This window comes from Artemia sp. Qi Xiang Cuo, chromosome 6 (assembly GCF_049724085.1).
Source record: "Artemia sp. Qi Xiang Cuo chromosome 6, ASM4972408v1, whole genome shotgun sequence".
In the NCBI taxonomy this organism is placed as follows: Eukaryota; Metazoa; Arthropoda; class Branchiopoda; order Anostraca; family Artemiidae; genus Artemia; species Artemia sp. Qi Xiang Cuo.
The window spans coordinates 17,925,209-17,947,181 of record NC_142799.1 but is presented as its reverse complement, the minus strand read 5'-3'; the positions used below and the strand labels follow the sequence as shown (position 1 = coordinate 17,947,181).

The 21,973-nt window shown below is 35.9% G+C and overlaps 1 protein-coding gene across 1 annotated transcript in view; it reads right to left on the bottom strand.

The window, feature by feature from the left end:
- The window catches only part of LOC148950939 (uncharacterized), a 145,959-nt gene extending 127,047 nt beyond the window's left edge, over positions 1-18,912 (bottom strand). The window contains exons 1-3 of the mRNA XM_089090519.1: positions 18,705-18,912; positions 16,082-16,283; positions 4,950-5,167 (exon numbers count right to left, since the gene is read on the bottom strand). Of these exons, the coding sequence (XP_088946645.1) occupies positions 4,950-5,167; positions 16,082-16,283; positions 18,705-18,884 (600 nt within the window). The 5' untranslated portion in view covers positions 18,885-18,912. The remainder of the gene's footprint in view (positions 1-4,949; positions 5,168-16,081; positions 16,284-18,704) is intronic.
- Between the last annotated feature and the right edge of the window lie 3,061 nt (positions 18,913-21,973).

Genomic DNA, 21,973 nt, shown 5'->3' with positions numbered 1-21,973 from the left:
GTGTTTCTACAAGACTAAGAAAAGAGTTTTTCTGAAAAACTGAACAGCTCAAAGACATCAACTATTGTAAACCCAGAAACACTTTCATCAGCTCCACCGGCTGTGAAACTTCATTCTTATACAGTCTTGTATCAGGTAATGGAATGGCGTAATACTGCATCAAAACTCAACCCGAAAGACTGTAGTTGGAGATTAAGTGGCGGACGCCTCAGTCTGATCATGACAGACATCGGACCTACTCCGCCCCATCTGCTTAATGTGATTCGTTGGGCTGCACGCGTTCCAACTGTAACAGTTCACGCTGTAGTTGTCAAAAATGGATTGCCTTGCACACTTGCTTGCAAAGACTGCCAAGAGATTGTGTGTTCCGATAAAGATGTTTTTGTCGATAACGATGGAGAAAACGATGTTTGGAATGAATTCTTGATCTTATCCTTTTTAGTTGAATCAAAACCGCAAATATCTTTTGCTGTGATTAGCGAAATTACCTGATTTGTTTCATTTTTTTACATTTAATTTTGTCTTATGCTTCTATTATATAGTCGAAGTAAATCTGCCCTCGTACTCCGAAGGCCCGGTGCATTGTCTACCCTACGGTAAAAACACTGCAGAAAAGCAAGATACGAATCTAATACCATGTTTTTTTGAAATTATCGAGTCAAAAAACCTTGGGGGCAACAGTTTGACCTGCCATATAGCACAACTCTCGAGGATACTGTTTTCCCCTCCCCCGCTAAAGGGGGAAATAAAACCAAGCCCAGCGATAAAACAACAACTGTCTTTTTTCGATTTCTCCGCGTAGAAAAAGAGCAGACGTGAAATTCGAGCGCACAATAAATCTTCCCCTGAATTTTTACAATTTTCCCCCTTTCCCCCTGTTTTTTACACTGTTCTCCCAAGGGGATTTTGGGGGACTTTTGATATGTCGTACAAAATATTTTTCTCTACAAGACGGTGCAAAAATCTTTTATATTGCAATTTTGTCCCAGAGTTTCGTAGATTTACTGGACTATTTGTGAGTCAGGGATTTGTGATTCGAAAAAAATTCGAACTTTAGCATAAAAAGCAAAGTATTGACTAGGTGGCGAACCCCTCATATACGTAATAATTTCTGTTCGTTTGAAATTTTAATGTTACTCCTTACTTTCAGTTGAAAAAACTTGTTTTTTTATTTAATTTCTGATCATTTTTAGATAATGCGTGAAAATCCGCGCCATGACGCAGTAGGTTTTAGACTTTTACAGTGATAGAAGGAGGCGATACCCAAACTCTTGCTTGTAGTGATTTTTTTTCGTTTCAAATTTGATTTGCATATTCAAATAAAGTTTTACTCGTTTTAAGATTTATTTATTCATTTACATTAGTATCTATTGTATGTTTGTTTGCATTGATTCTTTATTTAATTTCTGTTAGTTTTGAGTTTCATTTATACTTCAATAGCAAAATATTTTTTTTCGTTTTAAGCTTGATTTGCATATTCAATTTAAGCATTAGTCGCTTTTAGATTTATTTATTCGTTTATATTATTACTTGTTGTATTTTTTTGGCTATGATTGTTTATTTAGTTTATGTTCGTTGTGGTTTGATTTATTCTTTAATAATAATTTCTGGTCGTTTTTAGTTTGAATTTTAACAGGTATTTGTATCTGCTGATAATAAGTTTAAAATGGCCTTTACTTTTCTTTGAAAAACTTCTTTTTTGGAAAGTTTTTTTTTTTAATTAATAGTGACAAAGGAAGGTCTCTGAAAGGAGAAAATGCTGAAAAGTTGTGGTTTCTGCATTCAAACTTACCCCAGTTGGACTGGACTTATTAAGCACTGTTTAGATTAGAACTTTATTTGGTTTAATAGTTTTTCTAAACATTTTCTATATAAATCTGTTTTGCATTATTTGAAATCCACGGTGAATTATTGAGGCTGTTCTTTGGTGTGTAATAAACCAGGTAGGAAAATGTGAGCATGAATACGGCCAGATAATGCAGGGCTTAAACTTTAGGTGGGGTCTTTTCCGGAGGGGAATTCATCGGCAAGTTATATGGGTATCGCATTGGTACGCTCCCTTTTTAATAGTCGAAAATGGTTGGAGGGCAACTAACCGCTCTCTCACGCCCACCTTTCCCCAAACACATCCAATCAAAATTTTGAGATTATCATTTTGTTCAACGTAGTTGAAAGTTCCTGAAAATAGACATTTGAGGATGACAACCCCACCATAGCCCTCGGGGCAAGGGTTGTAAGTATTGCCTTGGGGGTATACAAGGTTTTTATAAAAAACGTTGTCGTAGAAACTTCAAAAAAGGGTTCATTTGCTTGTAAATTCAAATGGCTAGTGCCCTTTTTAATAGCCGAAAGTGATTGGAGGGCAACTAACAACCCTTCCAAACCTACCATTCATCCAAATACATTCAATCAAAATTTTGAGATAGTAATTTTGTTCAACGTAGTTGAAATGTCCGGAAAATATATCTTTGAGGATGATACTCCCCGACAGCCCTCAGGGTAAGGGTTGTAAGTTATGCTCTGGGGGCATATAAGGTTTTTATTGAAAGCTTTGTCGTTGAAACTTAAAAAAGGGCTCATTTCGATTATATATCGGTATCGGACCCCAAAAATCCATACCGGTCGGGCCATAAATACAAGAATACATGTCTCTAAAAATTAGAAAAACTTGAGAACTCAATTTTAATGAAAAAGACCTCCATAAGATTGCATATTATACAGCTATGTAGTTTTACGCTTAGCGGGCGCCGAGTTTGAAAATAAGGAGCATGTGCGAAAAATCAGCAAAATATGAACGAAAAAAAAACAAATCATCCTGGAACTCCAGAAACTGCAACTTTTCTAGTATGGCAGAAGACAAACACGGGCAAAATATGTGCTATGAATTAATGTTGATATTATTGATAGTATTTAATATTAAACACTTCAAATTATTAGTTAAGTGACTTACCTACAAAGGTACATTTTTAGAAAGACCAAGTAGACGACCCTAGTCTGTTATAATTATCCTTTTAGTTGACTACTGACATACCAAAAGAATCCTTATTTTCTTGTGATTCCGACACTATCACTTTTATTAATTAGATGTTTACACATTCCCACTAGCCTATATTTGTTCAATAGCCCTATTGAACCTAACAATTGTACCACCTTATTGACTGAACTGCTCGACAATCATATGCAGATGAACAGCGTATTACAACCGTTTGGATGTATTTCTTTGTAAACAAAAAAGGTTTCCGCGTGTTTCCTTTTTTAGTGTGACGACACTAAAAAATTTTACACGATGAATTTACACAATGAAATAATCTTAATAAACACATGACATATTCAAGTGTAACAAAGACAGGCTGAAATTCCCCTTTGACTAGCCTAATTCTGCTAGCAGTAGATACAAGATAAACAATCAGACTACCCCATGGAGGATAGAGATGCAATATTACGTAATGGGAAAATCAACACAGGTTTGTAAATAATTTATTTGCAGGTTTCAGCAATATATTTGAATTTTTAAGAGCAAAAAACATTATCGAGTTTACCAAATTAGTTTCCGCATATTGTTTTTGACAGTTCGGTTTGAAAACACTGGTGAAACTTTTTGTGCACGAAAACCGACCTTAAATATTTTATAACGACTGAAAGAAAAATCGTAGAAAACGTAGGTTTTCAGGTATGAATAGACCAAAGATGAAGTTAAGTTAGACAGTTTCGACAGTTTTACTAGATCCACGACAAAAATTTACCTATCTAATATGAAAATACCAAATATTTTACTATTTGTGCGTAATTTTTAAGCAAACCAGTAACTTTTACCTTTTATTTTTCCGTTATGTCCTGTTTGTCCGTTAGTAAATCCGATAAGCCTTTTCCGCCCCAAGTAATTTTTTTTTTGTTGACATAAGTGGTTCTAGTTGTCCTTAATAATATCATTTATTCAAAAAGTCTAAAAACAAGAATTTCCATGTCTAAACCACATTTAAAATGCCCTCGTGTCAAGCTTGGCTCAAATCACTGACACAATTACCAACAAGCTGTGGATAGATGCTGTCCCATCAAAATTTGATTTTGAGTGGAAACTACCTTGGTTAGGCAGCTAATGATAGTTCTATCGGATCCGTGACAAGAGTTATCCACCCTTAGTTGAATATGCTTGTCCGGTTTGGCACTTTGCCCTTACCCAGGATGAAACTGATAAAATAGAACGAGTTCAGAAGAGATCACTGCAAATCATTTATGGCAGTTCCCCTCCACCTTACTCCTTTTACCTCAAGGAATTTTTAACTTGAATCCCTTTCTTCCCGCCGTGAAAAACTATGCCAAAGATTTGGCTCCCCCCTCCTTCAACATCCCATCTACCGATCATTCCTTCCCCCACCTTTTGTCCCTATAAGATCTCGTCCCCCAGGGACGTGGCTGAGAAGGCTCCTAAACTAACCCCAGTTCACTATAACACCATGCGCTACAGTAAAAGCTTTGTGCCAAGCTTTGTGAAATATTACAATGATCTCTAGTGTTTTAATGTTTAGTTTATTTTATCCTGACGAAGTTTTATCAGACAAAATTATTCTCAATCTCAAGTGTTTTTATCCTTTATTTTATTTATCCTGACAAAGTATTATCAGACAACATTATTTTGCTAATTATGACTAAGAGACATCATACTTGATCTTTGCCCACGAGAGCTATGTCTTGTTTTTGAATTAAAATGAATTTGAATTTAGTTACCTATCTAACATGAAAATGCCAAATATTTTACTATTCGCTTTTAAGTTTTTATATAAGCCGGTAACCTTTACCTTTTACTTTTCCGTTATGTCCTATTTGTCCGTTAGTACATTCGATAAATTTTTTCCTCCCTCAATAAATTGTTTTTCGTCAAGATAAGTGGTATCTACTTGTCCTCGACAATGTCATTTATGCAAAAAGTCAAAAAAGAAGAATTTTCATACCTTAGCTACATTCAGAGTTCCCTCATGTTCAGCTTGGTTCAATTCCTTGACACAATTACCGACAAACTCTGGATAGAAGCTGTCCCGACTAAGTATCTTCATTAAAGACTTCATAAAAGTTATGAAACTTTTACAATCATCTTTGTCAAGGTCACAAGATGCAGCTCTATTCAGAAGCTTATATAATATCATCAATTCTTCTTTTGAGGGCTTCACACCTGAAACGAAAACAAATCTTATAGCCATACAACTCCTAAAAATGTATTTCCAAATACGACTTATTTTTCAGTTTGTTTTTTCAGCTTATTTTTCGACTTATTTTTGGCAACGATCTTCATGTAACAATTTAAGGCAGATACCTTTGACCCATCTCAAAACTCATCGTAAAGAGTTTCTAATCAAGTGCAAGTTAAGACATGTCCATCTAAATTTTGAGTCAGTCATGTCTTGGAAAATTCATTTCATTTCATGTCTTGAAAAATTCATGTCAGTGAATACTGTGAACTGAGTACACTTTTTCGTGGTTTTTGGCATGTCTTTTTTCTTTTTCTTTTTTAATAGAGAGCTGAAACTTTCAGGAAATATGCAACTAAGTTTCTAGAGAAAATAATAGCATAAAATTATTCATGAAAATACTTCTTTGTAAAATAGACTTTACCCCCTTTTTCTCTATTGGGATGAAAAGGGATTGAACCGGTTTTTCTAGCATTTCTAAGGACTAAAATATGCTAACCAGAGCTTACAGTTCTAAAATTAATAAGAATCTTAGTTTGCTATCTAAAAAGTAATTATATTTTCAAAAAAAAACGTATTTCCTTTGACAAGAAAAGTTACATGTATAAAATAATATCTATCTGATTAGAATAACAATATTTTTGATTATTTTTAAAGGTTCTGTGGATTGGAAAACCATTTTGATTTTTTTTTTCAATAAATTCAGTTTGATACTCAAGGTGCGTTCAATAGAGCGCAGTGGTGAGATTGCAAGACAATTTTGACTTTTTTTTTTCAAGAAACTCAGTTTGATACTAGACTTTGAGTATCAACTTTGATACTGAGACCAATTTTTGACAAGAAATTCAGGTTTATACTCAAACTACCTTCAAAAGAACACAATATTTACGCTCATTTAGTAAATTATTACAATTAGCTCTGTTTAACATGGAATTAGAAGATCTTATTTGGAATAATTTGCAAATGTCTTAGCACTAATGTACTACAACAACAACCACTAGTAACAACTCAATGCAGCACCAAGCCGTCTAAGGAAAACGTAACTGCGCACGCTCCTCCTCCATACTAATATATTTTCAGATTACAATTCAATAGTAAATTTCCTTGACCCGTCTCAATATCCATCTTAAGGAGTTTCTAACCAAGTAAGTTAAGATACGTAAATTTAAATTTCAGTAATCCTAACAAACTCATGTCAATGAATACTGCGAACTGAGTAGACTTTGTACCATTATTCAAGGTTTTAAGCATGTCATTTTTTAAATTTTGGACAGGAACAGCTGAAACTTTCAAGAAATGTACTAAATTTCTAGAGATCATTTGATGAAGACAAAATTTAACTTAGTTTCCTTTTTTGGTCCTAAGTCTCAAGGCCGTACCCAGAGGGGGGGGGGTGGGGTTGAACCTCCCCCGAAAGTTTTTTTTTTCTCGTAAAAACGTAAAAAAAATGGTTATAAAAAAAATTTTGTATGCGTTTTTGAGGTTTTTTGTGTACCCCCCCCCCCCCCCGAAAAAAAATCTATGAGTAAAACCCCTCCGAAAAAAAATCCTGGGTACGGTGTTACAATGTTTCCTCAAGAGTTGGGGAGACATTGCACAAGATCATTTTGCAAGCAAAAACATGTGAAAACAGGGATTGCTTTAGTTCACAAGGACTGAAACCTGTAACCTCATCAAAACAGATCATAGTTGCAACGATAGCTGCAACCTAGTAGAGAACAAACCACGGGCCATAGCAGCCAGAAAATGGTAGTTTTCTGTCATAGTGACCCGCTCAAGAATTACGCAGCGTAAAACTCGAGAACAAACCTAGAATCGGTTTTTCATCTATCTGTATTAAGAGACAATTAGCTTACGCTCCGTGAAAAACAAGTGGCGGGTGACAGAATACATTACTTATACTATTTGGGCTACATATTTGCAGATTAGGGGGGATGGGGTAAAGTATTTGGACAGCATGAAGTTAGAAAACGATTCTTACTTCATAATATGTAGAATAATTGTAGCTAACACATTTTGCATCCAGACCCGCTATATTTTACTCCCACCCCCGCTAATGTGCAAATATATATCCCAGATTTGTCTCTAAAGTATTACATTTTCATCATGTTTTGGTATATTTCATTAGGATTAACGTAACCTCACTTCTTGAGTGGGGGTCTTTATAACAGAAAAGTACCCAAAAATTAAAAAACGCGTTAAAACCGACTCGTGATAGTAAATTGACATTTGTAGCTGATTCAGGAATGGTAACTATTATCTCGATTAGTCTTAACAGTAAAATGTTATTTTGCGAACAAATTTATGGGAATGTCAAAAACCGGTCTGAAACCCCTAAAAAAAGGCGTCAGATCGAAACAAAAAGTACACCAAAGTGCAATATAAAAAGTAAAGTGCAAATTTTGTTCTGGCCTATGGAAAGCATAGGGGTGTTGCGCCCAACTTATGTTAATTTCTGCTCGTTTTGACTTTGACTCGGTTATTTATTGCAATGTCTGTTCGTTTTGGGTTTCATTCATTTCTCGATGCTGATTTGTGGTAGTTTCACACTTGGTAGATTATTTGATCTTATTTTTGCTCATTTTTTTTTTAATGGAGTTCTTTACTTTTCTTTGAAAAGCTTATTGTTTGAAAAAAGATTTTTTTAATTAATTTCTATTCTTTTTATATTGAAACAGTCTTTTCAGGGAAAATGAAAATAATACTTCAAATCTTTTCGTTTTTTTAAGACTTTATAGTTTGGCCTGCTATTTGTATGCTGGAGAAAAACTTTCAGCAATTTTTAACAACATACACCCTTTTAAAAATCTGAACACAAATAGTACCGTTTAATTTAGTTTCATACCTCCTCTAGTTGACCTGAAATGAAAAACTTGATACCATTCGCAAAAAAATCTGTTTACTTTCTTTGATAGCTTGGATACACTTACGCTATTTTAATTTGGTTAAATTAAAATAGCAGAAGTAGCCCCGAAAGTTTAAGAGCAGAAGTAGCCCCGAAAGTTTGAACATAATACCCTCAGTCGTTCTTGGGATACTGCTGAGATACCTTATTGGGGATTAGCATTAACACAGTGCATTTTGATTTAATCTTAAAGCAAAGTTTAGTTTTCAAACATAATGGGCAAATGGGAGGGTGGGTGTGGGTGGGGGATTAGTTACCCTCCAATCACTTTCGACTTTTAAGAAGGGCATCAGCCCCTTCTATTCTCTATCGAATGAGCCTTTTTCGAAGTTCCCACGACAACTCCTTCGAGACGAAGTGCCCTAGTCTAAACAACAACAACAGAAACAACAAATAATACATTATACCCACGTCGATCTTAACTATAACATGTCAAGCCTTCCAATCACTCTCAACTATTAAAAAGAGCACTAGGCCTTTCGATTCCCAATCGAATGAGCCCTTTTTGAAACGACACAGCTTTCTATAAACACCCTATATGTCCCCAGGGCATAAATTACAACCCTTACCCTAAGGTCTGTTAGGGTGTTGTCATCCTCTAAGACCAAATTTCGAGAACTTTCAACTACGTTAAACAAAATGACTATCTCAAAATTTTGATTGGCTGTGTTTGGGGAAATGGTGGGCGTGAGAGGGGCGGTAACCGCTCTCCAATCACTTTCAACTATTAAAAATGGGCCTAGCCCTTTCAATTTCCAATCAAATAAGTCCCTTTGAAGTTTCTACGAAAACACTTTCAATAAAAACATTATTTGCCCCCACGGAATAACTTACAACTCTTGCCCGGAGTGCTGGGGGGGGGGGTGTCTTTTTAAAGGACCAAAGTTCAAGAGCTTTATATTAGATTGAACATTGTGGTTATCTAAAAATTTTGAGTGGATGTGTTTGGAAGAAAGGGGTGCGTGAGAGGGGGGTGGTTAATTATCCTCCAATTACTTTCGTTTATTATAAAAGGCACTGGCTCTCTCAATTTCCAACTGAATGAGCCCCTTTTGAAGTTTTACGACAACTCTATCTATAAAAACCTTATATGCCCACAGGGCAGAACTGATAACCTTGGCCCTTGGGGCTCTGGGGGGTTTGTTATCTTTAAATACATAATTTCCAGAACTTCAACTACGTTGAACAAAATAGCTATCTCTAAACTTTGATTGAATGTTTTTGGGGAAATGGTGGGCGTATGAGGGGGGTTAATTACTCTCCACTCACTTTTGACTACTGAAAAGGGCAATTTCAATTTCCAATCAAATAAGCCCTTTTTGAAATTTCTACAACAACTTTCTATATAAACTTTATATGCCCCCAGGGCATAACCTACAACCCTTGCACTGAGGGCTCTGAGGGGGTTATCATACCAAAAGACCTAATTTCAAGAACTTTCAACTACGTTGAACAAAATGGATATCTCAAAATTTTGATTGGATGTGTTTGGGAAAATGGTGGGCGTGAGAGGGGCGTTAGTCGCTCTCCAATCACTTTCAACTATTAAAAAAGGCACTAGCCTTTTCGATTTCCAATTGAATGAGCCCTTTTGAATTTTCTACGACAACGCTTTCAATAAAAAACCTTATATGCCCCCAGGGCATAACTTACAACCCTTGCCCTGAGGGCTGTGGGGGGGGGGATGGGTTGTCATCCTTAAAGACCTAATTTCCAAAACTTCCAACTACGTTGAATAAAGTGGCTATCTAAAAATTTTGATTGGATGTGTTTGGGGAAAAGACGGGCAGGAGGGGGTGGTTAGTTGCCCTCAAATCACTTTCGACTATTAAAAAGAGACATAGCCCTTTGAATTTACAATCGAATGAGCCCTTTTTCAAGGTCCCACGACAAAGATTTCAATAAAAACCTTATATGCCCCCAGGGCATAACTTATAACCCTTGCCCTGAAGACTGTGGGGGGAGTATCCTGCTCAAAGGTATAATTTCCTGAACTTTGAACTGCTTGGATCAAAATGGATATCTCAAAATCATTATTGGATGTGTTTGGGGAAATGGTGGGCGAGGAATGGGTGTTAGTTGCTATCCAATTACTTTCGATTATTAAAAAGGGCGCTAGCCATTTCAATTTCCAATCCAATGAGCCCTTTTTCAAGTTTCTACGACAACGCGTTCTATAAAAGCCTTATATACCCCCTGGGCATAATTTACAACCCTTACCCTGAGGGCTGTTGGAGGGTTGGCATCCTCAAAGCCCTAATTTCCAGAACTTAAAACTACGTTGAATAAAATGGCTATCTCAAAGTTTTGATTAGATGTGTCTGGGGTAAACGTGGGCGTGAGAGAGGGGTTAGTTGCCCTCCAATCACTTTCGACTATTAAAAAGGGCACTAGCCCTTTAAATTTCCAATCGAATGAGCCTTTTTTGAAGTTTCGACAACAACGCCTTCTATAAAAAACCTTATATGCACCCAGGGCATAACTTACAACCCTTGCCCTGAGGGCTGTGGGGGACTGTCCACCTCAAATACATAATTTCTATCTGGAAATCAACTACGTTGAACAAAATGGCAATCTCAAAATTTTGATTGGATGTGTTTTGGGAAATGGTGGGAGAGGAAGGGGTGTTAGTCACCTTCCAATCACTTTCGACTATTAAAAAGGGCACAAGACACTCCCATTTCCAATTGAATGAGCCCTTTTCGGAGTTTCTGCGAAAACCTCTTCGATACGACGTGCCCTGCTCGAAAGGAAAAAATTAATAAATAATACATTGTGCCAACATCGTTCTTATATGCCCCCAGGGCATAACTTAAAATCCTTGCCCTGAGGGATGTGGGGGAGTGTCCTCCACAAAAACATATTTTCTATCTGGAAATCAACTACGCTGAACAAAAGGGCCATCTAAAAATTTTGAAATATATAAGTTTCATCAAGTTTAGTTCTACCCATCAAAAGTTACGCGCCTGAGAAAATTTGGCTGATTTCGAAAAAAGGAGGAAAGACCCCTAAAAGCTATAGAACCTTAATGAAAATCACACCATCAGATTCAGCGTATTAGAGAACCCTATTGTAGAGGTTTCAAGTTCCTATCTGCAAAACTGTGGAATTCTGTATTTTTTTTGCCTGAAGAAAGATCACGGATGCGTGTTTATTTATTTTTTTTTTCAGGGGTGATCTTATCGAACCAGTGGTCCTAGAATCTCGTGGGAGGGCTCAATCAAACGGAAATTAAAAGTTCCAGAGCCCTTTCTAAGCGATCAAAAAAATGGAGGGCAACTAGGCCCCCTCCCACGCTCATTTTTTCCCAAAGTCACCCGATCAAAATTTTGATGTCTCCTTCCAATAACTGTTGAATATGAACAAGGGCCCAAATCACTCCAATTTTCGAACCAATGACGCATTTCTAAAATTTTTGTAGCAGCTTCTTCGATGAGAACTCCTCTGGTCAAGAGAAAATAAATAATAAATGACAAATTATATCGATCGTGTCCGTGTATGCCCTAAGTACCTAACTTAACATCTTTGCCCTGAGGAATGTGGGGGAGTGTCCTCCTCAAAAACATATTTTCTATCTGGAAATCAACTACGCTGAACAAAAGGGCCATCTAAAAATTTTGAAATATATAAGTTTCATCAAGTTTAGTTCTACCCATCAAAAGTTACGCGCCTGAGAAAATTTGGCTGATTTCGAAAAAAGGAGGAAAGACCCCTAAAAGCTATAGAACCTTAATGAAAATCACACCATCAGATTCAGCGTATTAGAGAACCCTATTGTAGAGGTTTCAAGCTCCTATCTACAAAACTGTGGAATTTTGCATTTTTTTTTTTTGCCTGAAGAAAGATCTCGGATGCGTGTTTATTTGTTTGTTTGATTTTTCAGGGGTAATCGTATCGACCCAGTGGTCCTAGAATCTCGTGGGAGGGCTCAATCAAACGGAAATTAAAAGTTCCAGTGCCCTTTCTAAGCGATCAAAAAAATGGAGGGCAACTAGGCCCCCTCCCACGCTCATTTTTTCCCAAAGTCACTCGATCAAAATTTTGAGATAGCCATTTTGTTCAGCATGGTCGAAAATATGATAAACATGTCTTTTAGGATGACTTAATCTCCCAAAGTCCCCAGAGGGAGGGCTGAACACCAATTTTTACATACAGTATTGGTTATTGGGAAGTATACAAATGTTTTCAGGGGGGATTTTCTGGTAGTGGGGGGAGGGGTCGGGGGTTATTTGGGAGGACCTTTCCACGGGTAAGTTTTCATGGGGGAAGGGTCATTGCTATGAAGGGGGCGCCGGATTTCCCAGCATAATTAAAAAAAAATTAAATAAAAAATAAACAAGGTTTTCAACTGAAAGAAAGGAGCAACATCAAAACTTAAAACGAACAGAAATTATTAAGTATATGATTGGGTTCGCTCCCTAGTCAATACCTCGCTCTTTAAGCCAAAGATTGTTTAGTACTTTTATAAGAGCTATTTATTCTAATTAACAGCCTTTGGTATTAAGGGGTCATTTTTAAAGAATTGGAACGAAATAGCTTAAGGAGCGAGGTATTGACTAGGGGGCGAACCCCCTAATATACATATTAAAAATATATGGATATAGAAGTTCGTTACGTGAGTTAATTCGTAAGCAACGTATATTTATTACTAATAAAAATGTTCGTAAATAAAATTAAACAACTTTCGAGTAAAGCCATTTAACCGTATAAAAGTAAAATTAATATGCAAATTTGGTTCTAATTCTTCATGTACGGTGAGCCAAAATCAAAACCTCCATTAATTGATAAATAAACGAACAGAAATTAGACCGTATATAAAGGGGGTTGCCCCCTCCTCAACACCTCGCTCTTTACACTAAAGTTTTTTAATAGTTCGTACTTAAAAAAAAGCGTCTTGTTGTTCTAATTAAACGGCTCTTATGTTTCAGGAGTCATTCTTAAAGAATTGGGACAAAATTCAAACTTTAGCGTAAAGAGCGAGGTGTTGAGAAGGGGGCAACCCCATTTATATACGTAATAATTTCTGTTCGTTTTATGTTTTAATGTTGCTCCTTACTTTCAGTTGAAAAAGCTTCTTTTTTTATTTAATTTCTGATCGTTTTTTAAATAATTCCAGGAAATCTGGCTACTCCTCCACGGAGAAACCCTCTCCCCACGGAAATATTCTCTAGACCCAACCCCGGTAAAAATTTACACCGGGTGGTTACTCTTAACCACTCAGCACGTAAAATTGAGACGGAAAAGAGAAAGCAAGACATAAACAGAATTTTGCCTAAGAATTCTGGTAAATTTCCCAAATGTATAATTTCCCCTGACAAGTTTCCTCCCTGGGGAAATTCCCCCGTGGAAAAACCCCCAGCAGTAAAATTTGCCCCCACCCCCACCAGAAAATGTATGCATACATCCCAACAACAAATCCTATGTGCAAACAATCGGCAAATTTTATAACTTAGACCTTTCCCCTGGGGCTGTGGGGGGAGGGGTCATGTTACACCCAAATACATAGTTATTGGACCTTTCAACTATGATGAACAAAATGGCTATCTCAAAATTTTGATCGTCCGATTTAGGGAATACGGCGGGGAAGGGGGCCTAGTTGCTCTCCAGTTTCTTTGGTCACTTAAAAAGGGCACTAGAACTTTTAATTTCCGTTTGAATGAGCCCTCTCTCGATATTCTAGGACAAACGGGTTGATACGATTACCTCTGAAAAAAAAACATATCCGTGATTTATTCTTCTGGCAAAAAATACAAAATTCCACATTTTTGCAGATAGGAGCTTGAAACATATACAGTAGAGTTCTCTCATATGCTAAATCTGATGGTGTGATTTTCATTAAGATATTTTTAGAGGTTGACTTTCAGAGGGTGTTTTCCTTGACTTTTAGAGGGTGCTTTCCCCTTTTCCCGAAAATCAGGAAAAATTCTCAGGCTCGTAACCTTTGATGAGTAACACTTAACTTAATGAAATGTATATATTTGAAATCAGCAAAAAAGGCGACTCTTTTGATATAGCTATTGGTATTAAAATTCGGTTTTTTAGAGTTTTGGTTACTATTGACCCGTGTCGCTCCTTACTTACAGTTCGTTACCACGAACTGTTTGATTGCATGCAGTCCGTAGGTTCTTGACAAGGTAACAAATCTGATACATGGTTCAGAAGGTACACCCTTCTTTGTCTCATGGCTAGGAGATTAAGTTCCAATTTCAAGATTAGAAATCGGGATTAGAACAAGTTAGAATTAGAATTTCATTTTTAAGGGAAGCAGTGGGGAGAGCATGTCAGAATTTTGTATTCACGGAAAGGCGGGGGGGATTTTTTTCATTTTTCCTCATAAGAGCATACACAGTGTTTTTCCTATTCTATACCTTCGTGCAAATGGCGCTTTATCCAGTTATTAGAATAATTAGAATTATTCTCACATAATTATTACTCACAAGAGAGTATATATTCTTTTAGTCTAAAGGCAGCCAACCATATCTTATTAATGGGCTTGCATGCAGTCAGTAGGTTCTATACAAGGTGAGAAATCTTATAAGTAGTTCAGAAAGTCGTTTCAGGGATTGGAAATCAAGTTAGAATTTCAGGATTAGATCAAGTGGGAGTTAGAATTTCATTTTTATTTTTTGAAGCAGAGAGGGGGGAATAGAATTTTGTGCTCAGGGAAAGGAGGAAAATATTTTTTCTCTGTTCCTAATAAAAGAGTATACTTATTGTTTTTTTGTTTTTTTTTTATACCTTCGTGTAATTGGCTCTTTATCAAGTTATTAGGATAATTAGAACTATTCCAGGACTGTTGTTTGGTAAAAAATTGTCTAAGCATAAATCAAACCTGAAATAAAACCGAGCTTCTTTTTTTGTATCATCTCTTATGTTAGTTACAGAAGAAACTACTTGGCTCACGGGCTTTGCCAAGAAACTTGTTACTGTGCAAGTAGCAAGCAAAATTTCAACACTTACAGGACACGTTAAAATCAGATTTTCAAACTACAAAACGAAAATGTTAAAAAAAAAATTACAAAAAAAAATATTTATAATGGAAAAAAGTAGTTAGCATCAAATTCATTTTCGTGACCCTCAGAAAGAATTAGTAATCTCATATAATTTCCTTTTTTCTAACACAAAACATAAGATCAGATATCAGAGTCCGATCTCTGATAGGCACTGATTTTATACTAGATTTCTCCATTGTTCCTAATACAGCTTTGCTTGCATCGTCAAGCAAGTGCTTCTAGCTGCTCCGTTGGCAGATTGGTGCAGACGTCCTACAGGGACGTAATTTTTTATGGAGCAGGGGGCAACTGCCCCTCCCATACCTCTGTTTGCCCCAACCCGATACGTGAGTTCCCCCCCCCCCAGCAGAAATTTAGTCTTCAAAAATCTTGTCAAAACTAACATAAGCCTGCATAATTCAAGGATCAACAGTAACAGATCAGTTTGTATATATTTACTTTTATAGTACTATAAAGCAACTTCATAGTACTTTTATAGTACCTGTATGGTACCAAATGGCTCATTTTTCAGTTTTTACTCCCATCTTCAGTTGATTTGGGAAAATTAGCTCCACATTTGCCCCCCCCCCCCAGGATTTTGATGAAATTACGCCACTGATGACATTGCGATCAATTGGAGATTTGGTGGTTAACTGTCAAAAAGGACCTAGATACCATTGGTGGATTTCGGAAGTTTGGAAGAAAGTGGGAGAGCTACTGGCTCCGGTTTGCTGAAGAGCTGGAGCAGGACCGCGACAAATGGGAGGTATGATTCTTCAAGATGGCAAAGATCTTCGAGCGCGGAGTCTTCTAGATGCCGAGTGAGGTGTTCGCGTTCACGTCTGGTCCCGCAGCAGGTAAAAAGTAACTATAGTAAGTTATACAGCTTTGAATGCTGAAATCAAATTTTCTTCTTTATATAGGTAAGATACTATCATTCAGAAACTACTAGCTTTACCAAGAAATTTGGCTTCAAGCAAACACAATGTTTAAATACTTACAGGACACCTCTGAAAATGCAATTTCAAGCGATGACAGCAAAAATGAGCCATACAGGCAGTTGTCTTCAACAAAATCTGTCAGCACTTCATCAAATAAGCGTTTCCTGAAACTTTCAGAAAATCCAACTACTTCCAGCCTGTAAAGCTGATTCCAAAGCTCTCTTAAAGCTGATTTCTTCAACAGTAAAACACTAATATCCTCCTAAAAACAAATACATAAACTTAAAAGAAATAAGAAAAATGAGCAAACTAACAATTACATGATAATACTAAAAATAAAGGGCATCATTCCAGGAAGAGAGGAGAAATACCCATGCCTGACTTCTAAGCAATAGTTGCAAATCAAAGACAGCTTTTCCCAGTTTATAATGTTTATTTTTTTGTTTCTTTTTAACACTGACAACTTAATGCCTAATTTAAGGCTTTATATTTGCTTTTGTTGCTTGCTATCAAATTTTTTCTTCTGTTTAATTGTCTACTTTTAAGTTTTATGTTCTCTGTGTAAGATTTGGTGTTATTTTTCTGCTATTCTACTAGTTTTGATACAACAACGAAAAACGAAAACTTTGCTCTCATTTCATAGCTGAGGTTCAGTTCTATTCATCTACCAAACCAAATTTTTGATATTTGCTATACACGATTTTTTAGATAAAAAATACAATACAAATTGGTTGAAAATCGTAAAAAAAAAATTTCTTGTTTTCTCAAAGAAAGTCTACATAATATTATAATTTTGACTGAGATCCAAATGAATCCAACGAAATGAACAACTTGTCCATTTGGTGCAAGTTAAGGCTACAGGCTAGTCACAAAAGGAAAAAAAATTTTTCCTTCTGGGGGAGCATATACCTTAAGGATTAATAACCCCCATAAAAAAAAGAAGAAAACATTTGCAAGGTAGCCATAGGAAAAAAAGAAATGTTCTCTATTCCTCAGTTCTTACAGTCTGAGGAGTTTCGTACCAGTTTTTATTTTCCTATAATCTCACTCCATCTTCCTTACAGTCATATCCAAATAAGAACTAAGGGTCATAACATAATCATGTCAGCACAACGTCCCTTGGATAAATCATGTCCTAAAAGTGCCCCTTTTTGGTTACTTGAAAACATAATTATATCTCTTTTCACTGCTTTAAATCTATCAAATGTATTGATTGAATAAAACTATTTGTATGATTTCTTATAAAGACAATCTTTTGTATTCTTTCCTTGGGCTTTTTTTGCTAGTTCCTGAATAATACGGGAGAGGGCTAAGCCCTCGAGCGCACACAGACAACATCAGTGCTTTCAAATCATAATCTAGAAAAAACTGTTTTTTCCTTATCAAGAATATTCTAAGAGTAAACTATAAAATTCTATTAAGACAAATATAGACATCCCAGTGAAAATTGGTGAAAACGTAATTGGTTTTAATTGGAAATTCTGGAAAAAGTTAGGCTACTTAAAAATAGACCTTCTTTGGAAAGCTTTGGTAGGCTGATACTGTACATTTCAATCCATCAAGACTGCACCTATGTTACAAATATAGATAAGATCTTTCTCACAATTAAGAATTTCCTGGAAATTTCAAAGCACTAAAAAAAAGACCAAACTCTCAGTTATACCTGGAAAAAGGAGGAACTTCCTCCTATCCATGTATAAGTTGTCTTAAAACAGTTTACTGGGAAAAGATTGTTTTTTTTTTATTATTCAAAAGATAGAACTAATTTTAGAAAGCATCAAGTTTTTTCGATTAGGAATTGAAATTCATTAAAGCTTTTTTTTAGCAAAAAAAAATCATCTTTCATCCTTCTCCCTTCACAATATAATTGGTGTAATAACCAGAGCTTGGACATTAAGCACTTTTTTTAGATAAGTAGGCATATTTTTATAAGTCTGGTACGGTATGTTTTTTGGTATTTTGTTAAGTCTGACTTGACAACTGTCAAGCATGAAAATAAGCCGAAATCTTACTTTAAGAATGTAAATTGTCTTCATATAGCGTAATATGCTATATATGCACAATACGCACAATACGATTTTGATATATATGCACAATACGCACAATATGCACAATACGATTTTGATAGATGTTATAACAATAATAAGTGTACATATGTACAGCTTTTCGATGAAGAGGGGGGGGTTTAACAGGAGATAGGCACAATATATACACTCTTACACTCTCATGAGAGCCATAATGGTATATTTTGGATGCATATGTCAATTATAATCATAATAGTTTTGTCATAGTTTTGTCCTTATGTACAGGACCAACCCTATATTTATTCCCATAATTATTTGTTTTGTTATGGATGCCATTCCATATGTTATTTCCAATTTGTTTATGTTTTTAATGAGATAGGCCTTTATACTATTTGTAAATATAAATGAAGAAGGAATGTTACTGTTTGATACAACAATTTATATTTTTGCAAGAAAAAGAAAAAAAAAGCTGTCCAAGACCACTCTACATTAAAAAGAAAACGATGGCTTAAGCTAAATTAACACCAAAGAATATTTCAGCACCAAAGGACGCCTTAGCCATAATAAAGAACTGTCAAAATGCTCAGTCTTTTTAATTTACAATTCGAACACATCTCAGGAAGTAAAAAAATGTCTGAACACAAACACAATACACTTACCTTGTTTAACTGCTGAAAAATCATAAAAGGTTCAATTAAAATATCCTTCATTACTTCAAAACTGGGGTCAAACTCCATTCCCTGGTTACAGGATTCAGTGCAAGTTACATAGTTGATGGCTATTTTAGCAATAAGCATCCATAAGTCAGTTTTGGGTGATGAGCCATAAAAAGTCTTCATTTTTTGCAATAACAATTGGATACCTGAACATGGCTTATTGTTACACTGGGCTGAGATCATAGCAAAATCAAATAGCTCATTGCTGCAAGACAAGACTTGTGAGCAAGCAAACGCATGATGAAGGAGTAGGGGGAGAGGAAAACGGAGGAAAAACAGATGTTACAGCAATTTTCGCTAATTTAGTTCACTATTATATTACAAATACAGACAGAGGAAAAGAGATTAAGATAGACAGATGAAAAGATAGGAGAAATTTGGGTACTTGTTAATTAAACGCAACACACATAAACATTATGCTTAGGTTAGAACTCAGAAAACCGGTTTCATAGCCACAAAGACAAGTGACGGGTGATGCAATGCATTGGACTTGTATAATTTGGGCTATATATTTGCACATTAGGGGGGGGGGGGGTAAGGTTAGGGGCGCTGTCCAAATACTTTACCCCCCAAGCAACATCAGCATTCAACAAACTGAAACCAGTTTGGCGAAGCAAAAAATACTCTTTGCATCTAAAGCTCTGTCTATTGAATAGCAACGTCATGTCGATTATCCGTTATGCAAGTGAATGCTGGAAGCTGAATGTCCAACTGGAAAAACGTATCCTAGCATTTGAAAATGTCTGCCTCAGAGGAATCCTCAACAATTCGTGGCAGGACAGGGTCACGAACGTAGTGGTCCGCAGACAAACAGGTCAACCGCTAGTCACTGATCTTTTGAAGCAGAGAAGATGGACCTATATTGTTAATGTCCTCCGAATGTCAGGAAACCGTCTTCCGAATGCTGCTTAGGAGTGGCAACCCGAGGGTGGGCGAAAACGAGGGCAACCGTAATACACCCTCCAACGACAGTACGACCGAGATCTGTGGAGTGCTGAGCTGTCGTTGCAACCACAGTGGGAGGATGTCACGGCTGCTGCTCCGCTCTGGGACGTCTGGCGAGGCTTTGTTGATGCGCTATGTGCCACACCTAGCCCTGGAGGAACTAAAGACTAAGGTAAGACTAATAAATATAAACTGATTGCTGGAAATATTCCAATATAAAAAGATTATTCCTCAAGGTTGAAGCAGTTAGTTTTTGATATAAAAATGGAAAAAGAAACACTGAAACAAAAGTTTATATCAAATATATTTTGTTTTGAGTAAAACAGAAATACTACCCTAGCCTTATGGAGATTTGAGGGGCAAAAATATCACTTATATTTGGCAATTCTTAAATTTGACTTCATTATTTATTATTTATATATTTATCATTATTTATTATTATTATTACATTATAATTGTTATCATTAATATATATATATTATTATTACTTATTATTACATATATTATTATTACAGTATTACATTTATATTATCTATTATTTATACATTATTTATTATTAGGATTCAGTTGTCTATCGTTAGTAATCTCTACTCCTTTCAAGTTTGACGTTTTATATAGCCTAATAACCTTTCCGGTTTTTAATCTTTAAATTTGCTCTTTATTTTTCATAGAAAAACTTTTGCTTTTAATTGAAAATTTTTCAAATATATACTGCAGTAATGTTGGCAAATTAGGGTAATTAACGATAGCAATTAATGCTAATTTTTAGTAGACATAGCAGTATCTGTTATATTGGAGTAGCCACACATAGATTCTGGAATTTTATATGGCAATTTTGGCATACGATTAGTAATGAACAGCCACATAAATCTTCAAAAACTAACTTTGACGACCATCTACACTATTTGGTAAATATTTAATAGCATAATACTTACAAAAGGCACTATATATAGAAATTACCTTTCAAAGGAGCCCTTGAACATCTCTATTATGTTTCAGCACCCACATTAACTACATCCCATCAGTAAAAAATGGAGTATAAAATAAAACCCATCAATTCTTTAGTAATTTCTATTTATCCTGTGTTTATAGTTGTCAAATTATGTTTTTCTTTCTGTTGTTACTTCTTTTTTTTTCATTTCAATATCTTTTCTCGACCCTTCCCAGTTTTTTTTTTTGTTACAGGCTATAAATAAAATGATTATGATGATGAATTCATCCATTATGAAAAAGTGACTGTCCTTGTCGCTCATGATGGGGGGGGGGGCTTCAGTTTTCCTAGATAGGGTTTCGGCTATGGTGATTCCAATGGTTCTAGTTTTCATTTCAATCTAACATCATTTTGTTGGTTTTCAGCACAGTTTATATAATTAGCAGTATGATCTTTCCCTATCTCACTCATTATAAAAACCCGAACCGAGGTGCGAGTGCTCCAGAGAACGTATAAACATAAGCGGCATTAGATCTTTTCACGGGTAGACAAAGAATAATCACCATCGGAACAAGTACTGACAAAACCACTTGGCCGGCTCACCAATAAGTGGACAACTAAGCGGGAGGAGCTTTTTGTTAGCACCGAGAATGAAGAGCCAGAAATCATCTGCGGTAAACTTACTGGATAATTATATAAACTGTGGTTTTCAGGCTATTTTCCAAAGTTCCCATACATATGATTTTACTACGAAATTTCACTGTTAGGAATAACCGAAAAAATTGAGAAGAAAAGACGAATTAAAATTGAAATAAACCAAAAATATTCAAAATTGCTATTTCCCAAGTAGGGTTAGCTGTGTGCCACGGTTTGTTGATTAAATCACAAGGGGCTCTGCCCTTGGGGTCCCTGACGCCTGTACACTCGTTTTGTTGTGCATTTTGGCCTTTGGCTTGCTTTGACTGTTATTGTGCTTTATGCAAATTTACCCAGATTCCTGCATACTTCAACTATAAGTGCTGAGAGTAGCAACCCATTTTTACCCTGCTTTTAGACTTATTGCTGTGCCTTCTTTTGATTTATATTGCTTGCTTATTTTATTATTGACTGAGGGCTCCCCCCCCTCTCCTCTGCTTGTAGCCTATTTGTTTTATTTATTTGACATTTACTTCTTTTGTGATTTCATATTGTTGTTTTGAATGATTATCTCTAAACCATTGGTTTTTTTATTGTTTTTTTTTGGGGATGACTGACAGGACAATTAATAGTCCTGTCATCCCTGACCCAAATAATTCTAGTGTTAGGGTTTTGGCTTTATGTGTTGAAGGTCCAAATG